Here is a 12,938-nt window from a genome sequence, read left to right as displayed (position 1 = left end):
TACATATATTAAACGACACCATACCGGTTAAAAGTTCAATAAAAATGTGGGAAAAGTCCCGAGAGTTTTTACTTTTATTAACATCAACTAATGATTTTACTTGTAACTTAACCCAATAACCTGTGTAATACATTTACCGTGAATTTTTACGATTATTAACATCAACTAATGATTTTACTTGTGACTTAACCCAATAACCCGTGTAATCCATTTACCGTCAATGGTAGGAGCGTTTTGCAGTAAATATTTGGAAAAGTTCAAATATTTTCGAAATTGATTCTTAATAAAGGATTTTATTTTATTAATTGTTCATTTATTTATATTGTATTCTTGTGCTCATCTTTTTTTTTCCCCCGCCTGGCAATTGCCATAGCAAATGGTCAACACCAGGCAAATTATTACCTGATTGAACTTAGCCCTCTGCAGCAAATGGAGAACTAAATCGAACATTAGTTGATACACATGTAAAATTATATTATATCATCGACCGTAACCTTTCTTTCGATCCTCACATTGATCATCATTGTCAAACTACATTGGAAATTAAGAACTATATGGTATATGGTTTGGTATGTCACCTAATCCCAACCTTATCTATTGAAGAGGGAAGGGCCTTCGGGTGGAGCGCAGGGAAAGAGCACATGAAACCCTATTGTTTGTACATATATTAAACGACACCATACCGGTTAAAAGTTCAATAAAAATGTGGGAAAAGTCCCGAGAGTTTTTACTTTTATTAACATCAACTAATGTAAATAGAGTACGCAGTATAGGACTCACCGAGTAGTAGGGGCTGCGCAGACGACACTGACGGGTTGAGGCGAGTTGGCCGAGAATGCATAGAGCATTGCCTGGAGGAGTTGGGTGGAGCCGCTCCCCACAATGATACCTTGTATATTTTTCAAAATTGGAAATTTCCTAATATGTGATATTTGGATATTTTGTAAAGAGTTACAAAATTGGCACGAAGGCGATTCGAATCGACAAGGGTAGTATAAAAGTCTAAAATTTTCTTGTGGATTCGATAGGTGATGTTATCTATTCATGTAGAAGGCGATTTTTATGTCAAGATATGATCTTGAAGTTTTTGATTAAACGAGCACGCTATGAAAATTTGATTTTTACCGTAATTAACTTTTCCGCTGCTACCGTGCTCGGTTTGTTATTCGTTTAGATGGTGATTTTTTTGTCAAGATATGATCTTGAAGTTTTTGATTAAACAAGCACGCTGTGAAAATTTGATATTTACCGTAATTAACTTTTCCGCTGCTACCGTGCTCGGTTTACTCGAGAGGAAGATATCTTTGTGTGCCGACGAGTCATGTAGCAATGAGATCTTCCTCATTTGTTCTCCCCACAAGCTTTGCCAATCCAAAATCTGCTACCTGTATCATCTAACATGTCGCGTCAAATAGGATGGAGTAAATGCAATCGAGTTCTCATATGCGAGATATAGCCATAAGTCAAAAACTCTCTTTATGTGTTTGCGATGGTACCTTTGCTCTTAGCCCCTCATCAAGTAGAATGTTGCTCGTCTTTATATCACGGTGCACATAACGAGCCTTGGTGTGATCATGGATATCCTCAATACCTTTTGCAGCATCAAGAGCGATTTGAGTTCTAGCAGTCCAAGAGTGAGGCTGATGGCCTGTTTAGGACCTCGTCGATGAATATTATTGTTGTCATCGTCATAATTACGTTTCAGTATAAGAACAGAACCCTACAAATGTGATATCTAAAGTACCTTTAAGCAAGGGATCATGAAGATGGTCGTTGAGAGACCCGTTCTGAACATACTCGTAAACTAAGTAAAGGTGATCTTCTCCGCTAGCATATCCTAACAGCTCCACCTGAACCGACAGACACTCTGCTTGGTACTTTCTGTTCACATGATTTGGGAAAATGAGTTCGATTGCGAAAAGCTTAATGTACTTACTACATTTATGTGATGGATCTTGGCCAAGACTTTAAGCTCTGCAAGGAACTCCTTGGACTTGCTCGATCTCATCTTCTTTACCGCTACCTCCTGATGGAAAGTGAAACAAAGATATCTGTTCAATTTTCGATGATAAGTCGAGGATGATGCATAACGGTCGAGAGCTATTATACTACACCTGCCCTCCTACTAGTACTCCAAAGTAGACGCTCCCGTATCCTCCCTCTCCAATCTTCTTGCTCTCAGAAAAGTCACTAGTGGCATCCTCGATCTCCTCAAGGGTAAATACTATTTGGCCTTTCCGATCCAAAAGCAGATAAATCTGCACATTTGAGTTCCGATTCAAACACAGGCAAATATACAAGCAGGAAGTTCCAAAAAATTTAATGCTTAATCTGATTAATCTTTATTGCCGTCCATGCCATCTTTTTTCAGGTGCTGCGTTTGAAATGAAGCGGCTTTGTTTGCACTCATGCTTCTTGATCTGATTTTCGGGTCTTCTTCGCTGTCCTGATGGGACCAATGTAGTTTGACAATGATGATCAATGTGAGGATCGAAAGAAAGGTTACGGTCGATGATATAACATTTATCAGTATTGACACTTTTGACAGTTTCTTATGGCTTGTTTGGTTTCAAAATTTGATTTTAAAATCACACTTTAACTTAATTATACTCATAATAAAACAAAATAACTCATACAAAGTCAAAGAATGAATCTCATTTATACCACTCTTTTTTCCACTACAAAACAAAATAACTCATACAAAGTAAAAGGGTGGACTCTATACATAATTATTTATACCACTTTTTTTCAAAATTAAAATCTAATTTTAAAATTTTATTTTAAAACCAAATGCAGTATTAATTGTTTGGAGCTCCGGAAAGGAAGGGATGCCTTCCATACAAGGCTGTGTAATTATGAGGATGATATCTATGGCGGTAATTGCAGATTCGGGTGACTTCAACCCCCCCCCCCCCCCTTATTTCTTTGTTTTATTTATCTTGATATGAGGAAAAATTATGAAATATTTATCTTTTCGTTTGTGTATTTTATCTTTCTTGTATGTAATTTGGCAAGTAACAACTAACACTGCCACGAGGCTATAATCAAAAATGGAAATTAAGAACTATATGGTATATGGTCTGGTATGTCACCTAATCCCAACCTTATCTATTGAAGAGGGAAGGGCCTTCGGGTCGATGATATAACATAATTTTACATGTGTATCAACTAATGTTCGATTTAGTTCTCCATTTGCTGCAGAGGGCTAAGTTCAATCAGGTAATAATTTGCCTGGTGTTGACCATTTGCTATGGCAATTGCCAGGCGGGGAAAAAAAAAAAGATGAGCACAAGAATACAATATAAATAAATGAACAATTAATAAAATAAAATCCTTTATTAAGAATCAATTTCGAAAATATTTGAACTTTTCCAAATATTTACTGCAAAACGCTCCTACCATTGACGGTAAATGGATTACACGGGTTATTGGGTTAAGTCACAAGTAAAATCATTAGTTGATGTTAATAATCGTAAAAATTCACGGTAAATGTATTACACAGGTTATTGGGTTAAGTTACAAGTAAAATCATTAGTTGATGTTAATAAAAGTAAAAACTCTCGGGACTTTTCCCACATTTTTATTGAACTTTTAACCGGTATGGTGTCGTTTAATATATGTACAAACAATAGGGTTTCATGTGCTCTTTCCCTGCGCTCCACCCGAAGGCCCTTCCCTCTTCAATGGATAAGGTTTGGATTAGGTGACATACCAAACCATATAATTACCCAGGATATCATCCTCATAATTACCTTGTATGGAAGATATCCCTTTCTTTTGGGAGCTCGGAATAATTACCCAGCCTCATATCACGCACCTAATTTCCCCATTTTTTCTATTTTCCTTTTTTATTTTTCTAAATTCCCCTTTTTTCCATAAGGAAAAAAAAAACTGTTTTTTTCGTGTCTTTTTTTTTGGGTGAATGTTCGTGTCATTTCGTTTGTGTCTGTTGGTTCGTGTATAAATACATCAACTCACTGTGGGACGAGAAGACCCGACAGTGAGAGATAGAACAGAGAGACAGAGAGAGAAGCAATTTGAGAATTGTGTTGAGACATCAGAAGATTAGAAGAGAAGATGGGTGGCACCAAGAACACAACCACCCGCGTCGGCAAGGCCAGCTTCGGCGTCTCCAAATGCACCCGGCCTGCCAGAGCTGGCCTCAAACCCGACTCCCCCGTCAACCTCGACCAGTAAGTAGTGTTTATTCTCCTTTTGTGACGGTTTTGTGCTGGTACTTTCCCGTTTCATGGGAATAACTTGGAGCCAGGCCAAGCGTTTTTCTCCGAGTTTCCTGGAAAATATCCCCCGCCACCTTTTCCATTTGTACCGTTTCGTTTGTTATTATTTTTCGTTAGAGTCTAACTAAACCGAATGATCGTTCCTCTTCTTTTGGTGGTGCAGGGGGGATCCGACAATGTTCGAGGAATACTGGAGGAAGAATAAGGAGAGTTGCGACGTGGTGATCGGGGGAAGCGAGTTGATGAGTTACTTCAGCAACCCCCATATCATGTGCTGGTACCTTCTGCCGGAACTCGAGGACTCCATCCACCGCCTCCACAGCCTCGTCGGGAATGTCTCGACGGAGGGCCGCCATATCATTGTGGGGAGCGGCTCCACCCAACTCCTCCAAGCAACGCTCTATGCACTCTCGGCCAACTCGCCTCAGCCCGTCAGCGTCGTCTGCGCAGCCCCCTACTACTCGGTGAGTCATATACTACGTACTCTATTTATCATTTAACCATCGGCCTATCATTCTTTTGCCCCTAGGATTAGTTATCACTCCGAATGTCCAACCCTACGAATGTGATACATCGACTATGAGATATCATACACACTTTGAATGGTATAGTACATGTTTCATATCTAATTATACTAATCCAACGATATGATTGCACTTATTTTTCATTCTGAAGGAAAAAAAAAATGAGTGAGCCGATTCATTAGATTATACGACAAATTATTGAAATAAAATAATGATTTAATATAATTAAAAAAATGTCAACGGGGCATTGGGGGGTGGTCAACGATGCGGGGGGTGGTGAGTGGGCGTTTCGGCTCACTTCGTGGGCCGGTGGGATCGGGCCGACGGCCTCTGTTCTTCTTTTTTTTTTTTGCTAATTAATTTTCATCAAATTTTGGCTGGCAAATAGTTATTAAAAGGTAATTTCAGAATAAAATTGGATGTTCTTTTTATAAATTTCTGCAATCATTTGCTTAGTTACTTGTGACATTGTGCCACTACCACTTTAACAAAGTGCGGTATCATATCATGCCCACATTAATTTACTGTCCATTTTCTTAATTAATAATTAATTAGTTGTACATGGTAAATCTAATAATCTAATCCATTTTTCTAAATTTACTTCATTAATTGCCCACGATTCCCACTTCTAATGGTATAAAATCTTAGTAACCCCTTTTATCAAAATAGAGTCGGAATGAGTTCTCATTTCTAAATTTTTTTTTTGTGTAACTTAAGGAAATTGTGTCAGTCTATTATAGAGTTTCCTTTTACTTGTGATGAAATTTAACACTGATCCGTCTCCAAGTAGTTACAATTATTTGTCTTATGGGGTAGTGGCATGTAATTAATGTGCACATTGGTTAGGATTTATTTGTTCATGGAAGTGAGTCAAAATGTTTTTGAATGGTTGACTTTAATTAGTTAATAAATTTCTATTTTAATGAAAGGGAGGAGCTTAGAGTAATAAATAGACAGACAAAAGTGGACAGACATGTTCCTCAAGACGCACAAACAAATTGCTTTCCTCTGAAGAACAAACATGCATAGGTTACAACATCGGTGGACATAGTAACATGGTCACGTGCATTTATTTATCGCCATTTTCTCCTATACAAATCGAAACAATAATTCGAACTCTACGGGTGAATTAAGTAACGGCGATATAGATCAGACCGAAGAATATGATGAAACGATTGATAGTTGTATGTATGATTATCTTTTTATGTGTTGCGTTACGCTAATGATTCCCGAGATCGTGGATGGGGTCTTTCTTAAGAATCCTAGATCTCGTCTTTAGGGTCGGGAAGAGTTTTCCATAGGGTGGCATGCCAATGGAAACCATTTGTTTATGCGAGTACATTCATTGATCAAAGTACGCTTTTTTGGGTGAAGGATTAATGCATATGGGGCAAGCAATAATGTCTAATTATTCATCATAACATGCTCCGCTGTCATCTACACATTCATTGCTCATCTTCCTTGAACATATTGCCCTGTCCCTCTTCCCGGGTTCAAGGGTCTTAACATGCGCGGTTATTTCCCAATCCTTGGATGAAATTCTCGTGCACGATGATTTATCGTTGAGTGATATCATATTTCGATTTTGCAGTGCTATCCGGAGTTGGCGGATTTGCTCAAGTCTGGATTGTACAAGTGGGAGGGCGATGCGTACAACTTTGACAAGGAGGGCCCGTATATAGAGCTGGTGACATCGCCTAACAACCCGGACGGTTATACCCGTGGACCGGTGGTGAACCGGGGGGATGGGAAGGTGGTCTATGACTTGGCCTACTACTGGCCCCAATACACTGCTATCACCCACCAACTTGACCATGACATCATGCTGTTTACTTTCTCAAAGAGCACTGGTCACGCCGGTTCTCGTATCGGGTAATTAAAGCACCTAATCCTTTTTTTCCCGTTAATCGATCTCAATGGAATTCTAGTCAAACATTTGCAAAATCCTTGTGATATTCGTATGTTATGCTTATTTCTTGTTTGATTCTGTCGAAGGTGGGCCATCGTGAAGGACGAGAAGGTGGCTAGGAAGATGCTCAAGTTCATGGAGGTGATGTCGATTGGGGTATCAAAGGAAGCCCAATTTCGAGCAGCGAAGATCTTAGGAGCAATATGTGATGGATATGAGGGCTTTCGTCCCATAGATACGGAGAACTTCTTTGAGTACTCCAAGCGTCTCATGATCGAAAGGTGGGAGAGGCTGAGAGAAGTCGTGAACCAGAGCGAGATCTTCAGCCTGCCCAAGTTCTCTCAGGAGTACTGCCTCTTCTCCTCCGAGTTCACCGAGAATCACCCCTGTAATTAACCTCTCAAACCACATTAAGCTTAAATTCTGCACCTTAATGATATTTCTTGGGCGGCAAGTTAACTCTGACTTCACTTCGTCTTCTTGGCATTTTGATTTTCTGACAGCATTCGCATGGCTGAAGTGCAAGGAGGAGTTGAAGGATGCACAGAGTGTGTTGAGAGGGCAAAAGATACTCGCTAGGAGCGGGACGAAGTTCGGGGTCGACCCCACTTTCGCAAGGGTAAGCATGGTGAGCCGAGAAGACGTGTTCAATGCCTTCCTTGAGAGGTTATCAGCCACTAAAGGAGCCGTCAGCAATGGGAATATGGCATAGATGTGAAGCTCGGGAATCGGAAAGTTGCTTTAGTAGTTTAGTTAAGCTTCGCAAATAATATAATTGTTATATGAAGCTAGTAAAGATGTAACCCCGGGGATCATTCCTTCTGGTGGTTTAGGTCCTGCTACTAAATATATCAGGAAAATCCATATTCACGGCAGAGTTGCTCTGTTCTCTTTGGTTTTATTGTTTTGATCCCAAATGATGAAAAAACATCTTTCCGCGAAAGCAAGTTATTCGATGATTAAGAAACCTTACCACGATAAGTTGGGGGTTTGCAAAAAGACTCATGGACATTTCAAAATGCAAAACCTACTCAATGAATCAAAAAATTAAGCTATATGACACAGTTAACTCATGAGTTATATGAATCCCATAGAAATGTCAGGATTACACTGTTTCTTTCATCTTCCTAACAGGCCACTGAAAACTTGGCTATTCCCTCCCAAGGAAGCTTCCCACTCGACCGAGGATGTCATGATCTGAGATATAGTCTGTACGACCTCGCGCATTTCGGGTCGGTTCACTGGATCTTCACTCAAACACCACTCAGCTATTTCTGCCATCTGCATAAAAGAAGTGACCCAAGTCGGTCAGATATCTGAATCCTGAAGTATATAGTGGGATCTAGAACTTCAGATTTTACCTTACAGACATCCTCCATGGGATAGCTTCCCCGAAGGTTCCCATCCACCACAGCTTCTAAAGCGGATTCTGGGTCCTCTTCTCGAAAAATCTTATTTACCTGGCAGATTCATGAACTGAAACCTTAAAAGTTTCAACAGTGACATGTAATGCTCACAAGAAACTCTCTGATTAAAATTGTTGTTCTGCAGTATACTTCTCGGGTTTTGGTTTCATGTATTGAGCTTGAGGCTTACCACTGTGATTAGTGATTTCAATTTGGGGGGCTCATTATTGTCTCGAGTCAGTGCTCTCTGACCCGTTATTAGCTCTGCCAAAACGACTCCAAATGCAAACACGTCGGTTTTGGGAGTCACCTGGAGTTCCTTCACGGACCTGTAATTTTGAAACCGAAATTGCGGGTTATAACATCTTGCGGCTGAGAACGATTTCAGTTTTTCTACAAGTATTATCACTGGCTTCTGAGTTTACTCGGGAGGAAGATATCCTGGTGTGCCGACGAGTCGTGTAGCAATGAGATCTTCCTCGTTTGTTCTCCCCACAAGCTTTGCCAATCCAAAATCCGCTACCTGTTAGTGATATGCCCTAGAGCATGATTTATGTATCTGAATAATTCATTTTATGACAATAAAGTTTATTCTATTATTCGTATATTGTCTATGTTTATTAAAATAATTTCCTTAAGATATTTTTAATGCTTCATTCTTAAGAGTTAAGAATATGAGTGACGAAGTAATTCGGTAAGAATATCTTTAAACTGTTCACGATCGTAAGAGACTTCACTGGACATTATTGCTCCAGATAGATCGTCACCTCTGTCTGTTTCCATTATTAATATACAGATACTAATGAATATGGAGTAGGGAGTCTCATGCTATCTGATAACTGTTATCAGGACAAATATGTGGATACTTATATGATAAGTAGTCGAATGTGATGTGCAGATAATATTCATACGGTAATTTACTAATATTAATGAATATTATTTGAATCGTATAAGTGCATATAATCCTTAGACCTGACATGGAATGCTATCTCAAGTATAGGCGATTAGGATTTGCTACTGCTAATGTATTTGTGCTTAACATGAGTATTCGACAGATAGTGGTCCTAGTTTGTTATACTTGGAGTTAGGTGTCCGATCAAGACGGGATTCGCTAACCTGAATAAACAGGAAAAAGGTCCTATGGATATGAGTTTTGTTTTGGATCGAGAAATCCTCGGCCGGGGTAGATAGACTCGAATAGAAAAGAGTTTCTGTTCAAGTATTACAGATCTAAGAATGAAATCAGAGAGTCCATGTGATCGGGTGTAGAGTTTGGCATTTACCGTAACTCTAGCTAGATCGGGATCTTGTAGTGAAGGGATTCAATGCATGGCATATACAATCAGAGGTTCATCAGAATGTTTCAATTATACATTCGTCATCATTTGGATTGTTACGATATGCTGCTAGGTGTCACTCGTGAACTTTGGGAACCAATGGCATTTTGTGAATTATGCTTTTGCTTACAAAAAGAGTTTCTGGTAGTGTCAAATGAGTTGATACCATAATCTCATTGCCATTTAATGATGAATTTAGTTAGTCACACACATTGAACGTGTCTAAATTGAGAAAAGAATTAATTATAATTAAGGAAGTTAATTAGGAATTAACTATCGAACGAGGCTTGCAATATGGTAGCAAGGGTGCTAGCACATCCTGAAGCCGAGTTCAATATCAATGATAAATCTAATTAAGTAAATGCGATAGTTTCTTTATTTGAAGAGTTTCTTTATTTGGATAGTTCCCTTAAATAGATTGTCTATTGATGGAAACTCGCGTCAAGGACTTGTTTGATCTTTCTTTCTTACAACAAGGGCAAGTCATTGGATGACTTAAGTGTGATGACTCATTTGTGATTTATTAATTAATGTGGATTAATTAATAATTGCATTTTAGTCCCTAAGATAAAGATATATATATATATATATATGTTCTTACATATAACCCTAGAAAGCAATCGTTCAATAAGACCCAATATTAGAGAGAAAGAGAGTGGTTTTTGGATGAGAAATTACCGTAGCTCAGCCGCACAAATCCCAAGGCTGATTGGGGTTCTTCTCGGCTCCGGTTTGGCGTTTCGATGTTGTCCTCGACGTCCTTGTAGAGATCCTTTCATTCCGTGAGGATTCCGTTTGAGACCGGTGACCTAGATTGGAGTGTACAGGTAGAGAGGAACTCAATCTCGGTGGAGACGTGCTCGTGTGGACAAACTAGAGGCCGGACACTTGGACGGTTAGTTTGATTGACTCGAATCGACAAGGTTAGTATAAAAGTCTAAACTTTTCTTGTGGATTCGATAGGTGATGTTATCTATTTGTGTAAAAGGCGATTCTTATGTCAAGATATGATCTTGAAGTTTTTGATTAAATTAGCACGCGATGAAAATTTGATTTTTACCGTAATTAATTTTTCCGCTGCTACCGTGCTCGGTTTTCTAACAGTGGTATCAGAGCCTTCCATCTATTCGATTAGATAAATAATTTGTGCCTAATTTTGGTTTTGATTGTGATTTATTAAAGTGTTTAATAATTCGGTATCGAATTGGGTACGAGAAATTGTTTCTCGTAACCGGCCCTAGAGAATTCAAACCGGTCGATTCTCTTGGTTGATGAACAGCCCGAGATGGTCATCATAGGCTACGTACAGCCGCAACTAGCGGCTGCTGGATGCACTTGGGATGGTCTCAGGTGGTTTTCTGGTCTCTGGTTGTTGTTTCAGCTCAGCCAATGTTGGCTGCTGGCTGCGACTGGATGTGATTGGGAGCGCGGCTGAACGTGACTAGGAACTCGACTGGACGTGACTGGACGCGACTGGGCGCTCGGCTGGATGCGACTGGACGCGACTGGGCGCGCGGTTGGACGCGACTATCCCGACCCGGTGATCGTCGCGTAGTGGGCAATTTCGATATTTTCAAAAATAAGATTTTTGAAACAATTAAATACCGATATTTTTTTTTTGTAAAATTTGATTTTATGAAATTGGATATTTGATATCCTATTCTAATGAGATTAGAAATTTTGATATTTGATATCAAAGGGATTTGGAAGATACACTAGATATATGATATATTGTATATTTTTCAAAATTGGAAATTTCCTAATATGTGATATTTGGATATTTTGTAAAGAGTTACAAAATTAGCACGAAATTTATTTTCCTTTTATGCTATTAGTTTCCTTTTATGAAGTTCGAGCATGGTGTGTGATTATGGACTTTAGGAAATTTTGCTTAATTCTTGTGGCTTTAGGATTAAGCTAAGAGTAAGTCCATGATCATGTTTTTATCGATTCCGAATATATATTTATGCATGTGATGTGTGAATACGGATAATGTGCAAAGTGAAACCAAATAGTAATTAGGTCACCGAATAGAAAATCTTCCAAATTTAAAATATGAAGTTGGGATTGGCACGAGGTTGCGAACCTCTGTCATGGCTCTCCACCAAAGCATTCTCCAAAGAGTTTTAGTTTGTTTCGCTGTCGGTCGTGGACACATGGGGGCACGAGACAGACTAAGAGATCTTTTTGCATGAATGTTTTAAAACATGTGATGTTTTAGATCGTCAGTTTCCAATAACGGCAGGCACCCGAGGTAGCTAACATCTAGGGTTTGGTGGGTCAGACTTAACTATGTATGATGGACCAATAATGGCAGGCACCTGAGGTCTAGAGTGCTAGAAGTCGAATTGATTGAGCCGTACATAGAGATGTACTGAACAAGGAGTTGTTCGCTTGTAGAGTGCTTGTTTCCAATAATGGTAGGTACCTGAGGAAATTAGTATTCTATGAGAATTCAATCACCCGCTAGGAATCTTTCCTGATTAGGATTCTTGTTTCCTATTTTTGAAGTGTAGGATTCGAAAAGATAGTGGGAGACCATTTTGATTGAAAGTCCATGGTTATTATGGTTATATATACATAAATTCATTAATTTAATATTGTTATTTTCTGCAGTGATGATAGGCTCACTGGGCCTAACTTTTTGGACTGGCTCTGTAACCTGAACATGGAAGCTTTGGGATACATCCTGGAGACTCAGGAGATTGAACTCTCTAGCGGGGATGCTACGAATGATCAGCAGGACGCATATGATTTGTGGTCTGCTGATGACACGAAGGTCCGCTGCTATATGCATGCTTCCATGAGCAATGAGTTGCAGAAGCAGCATGAGAACTTGAAGAATTCTCGTGAGATCTTGAAGAATCTCAAGGGAGAATAGCAGGACCTCACGATATGCTGCTACGTGTCCCTCGTGAATTTTGGGAACCAATGACATTTTGGGAATTTTGCTTTTTGTTACAGAAAGAGTTTATGGTAGTGTCAAATGATTTGATACTATAATCCCATTGCCATTTGAAGATGAACCTAGTTAGTCACACACATTGACCGTGTCTAAACCGAAAAAAGAATTAATTCTAATTAAGGAAGTTAATTAGGAATTAATTATCGAACGAGGCTTGCAATGTGATTGCAAGGGTGTTAGCACATCCTGAAGCCAAGTTTAATACCTATGATAAATCTAATTAAGAAAATACGATAGTTTCCTTATTTGGAGAGTTTATATAAATAGATTGTCTATTAATGGAAACTCGTGTCAAAGACTTGCTTGATCTTTCTTTCTTACAACAAGGGCAAGTCATTGGATGACTTAAGTGTGCCGTGGACGACAAAATTTTTCGTTTTGGTGCTTTACTTGGCGCTTTACCAATTTTTCGTTTTTCTTCTCATATAGGAAGATGAAGAACAGAATGCACATTTCAAACATCGAGAAAATGGAAAACTACGAAATTTCCTAGGTTCTCCAAACTAAACAGAGCTGAGGAGACAATGCAGACATCGCAGTGATATGCAGACATCGC

The 12,938-nt window shown here is 39.1% G+C and overlaps 2 protein-coding genes across 2 annotated transcripts; one reads left to right on the top strand and one right to left on the bottom strand.

Annotated features, from left to right (window-relative positions):
- The first annotated feature begins 3,662 nt into the window (after nt 1-3,662).
- Nucleotides 3,663-7,549, top strand: LOC116210470 (L-tryptophan--pyruvate aminotransferase 1-like). Its single transcript, XM_031544348.1, has 5 exons — nt 3,663-4,193; nt 4,405-4,705; nt 6,357-6,637; nt 6,761-7,062; nt 7,178-7,549. Exons 1-5 carry the CDS (start codon nt 4,078-4,080, stop codon nt 7,384-7,386), a joined length of 1,209 nt encoding a protein of 402 aa, XP_031400208.1. The 5' UTR covers nt 3,663-4,077; the 3' UTR covers nt 7,387-7,549.
- A 162-nt stretch (nt 7,550-7,711) lies between these two features.
- LOC116212267 (lysM domain receptor-like kinase 3) lies at nt 7,712-10,540 on the bottom strand. Its single transcript, XM_031546830.1, has 5 exons — nt 10,502-10,540; nt 8,506-8,603; nt 8,271-8,409; nt 8,036-8,134; nt 7,712-7,955 (listed from the first exon to the last, which is right to left on the bottom strand). The coding sequence occupies exons 1-5, from the start codon at nt 10,538-10,540 to the stop codon at nt 7,794-7,796; spliced, it is 537 nt and encodes a 178-aa protein (XP_031402690.1). The 3' UTR covers nt 7,712-7,793.
- Nucleotides 10,541-12,938: the final 2,398 nt, after the last annotated feature.

Source organism: Punica granatum, chromosome 6 (genome assembly GCF_007655135.1).
Source record: "Punica granatum isolate Tunisia-2019 chromosome 6, ASM765513v2, whole genome shotgun sequence".
Lineage (NCBI taxonomy): Eukaryota > Viridiplantae > Streptophyta > Magnoliopsida > Myrtales > Lythraceae > Punica > Punica granatum.
The sequence above is the reverse complement of the archived record's forward strand: the minus strand, read 5'-3'. Positions and strand labels throughout refer to the sequence as shown.

Coding starts and splice junctions, on each gene's coding strand:
- LOC116210470 (XM_031544348.1), top strand. CDS start 4,078: ATGGGTGGCACCAAGAACACAACCACCCGCGTCGGCAAGGCCAGCTTC. Junction 6,638..6,760: donor CACGCCGGTTCTCGTATCGG/GTAATTAAAGCA, acceptor ATTCTGTCGAAG/GTGGGCCATCGTGAAGGACG. Junction 7,063..7,177: donor GTTCACCGAGAATCACCCCT/GTAATTAACCTC, acceptor ATTTTCTGACAG/CATTCGCATGGCTGAAGTGC.
- LOC116212267 (XM_031546830.1), bottom strand. CDS start 10,540: ATGGAAGGCTCTGATACCACTGTTAGAAAACCGAGCACG. Junction 8,604..10,501: donor CTGTTAGAAAACCGAGCACG/GTAGCAGCGGAA, acceptor TATCACTAACAG/GTAGCGGATTTTGGATTGGC. Junction 8,410..8,505: donor CCAGGATATCTTCCTCCCGA/GTAAACTCAGAA, acceptor TCAAAATTACAG/GTCCGTGAAGGAACTCCAGG.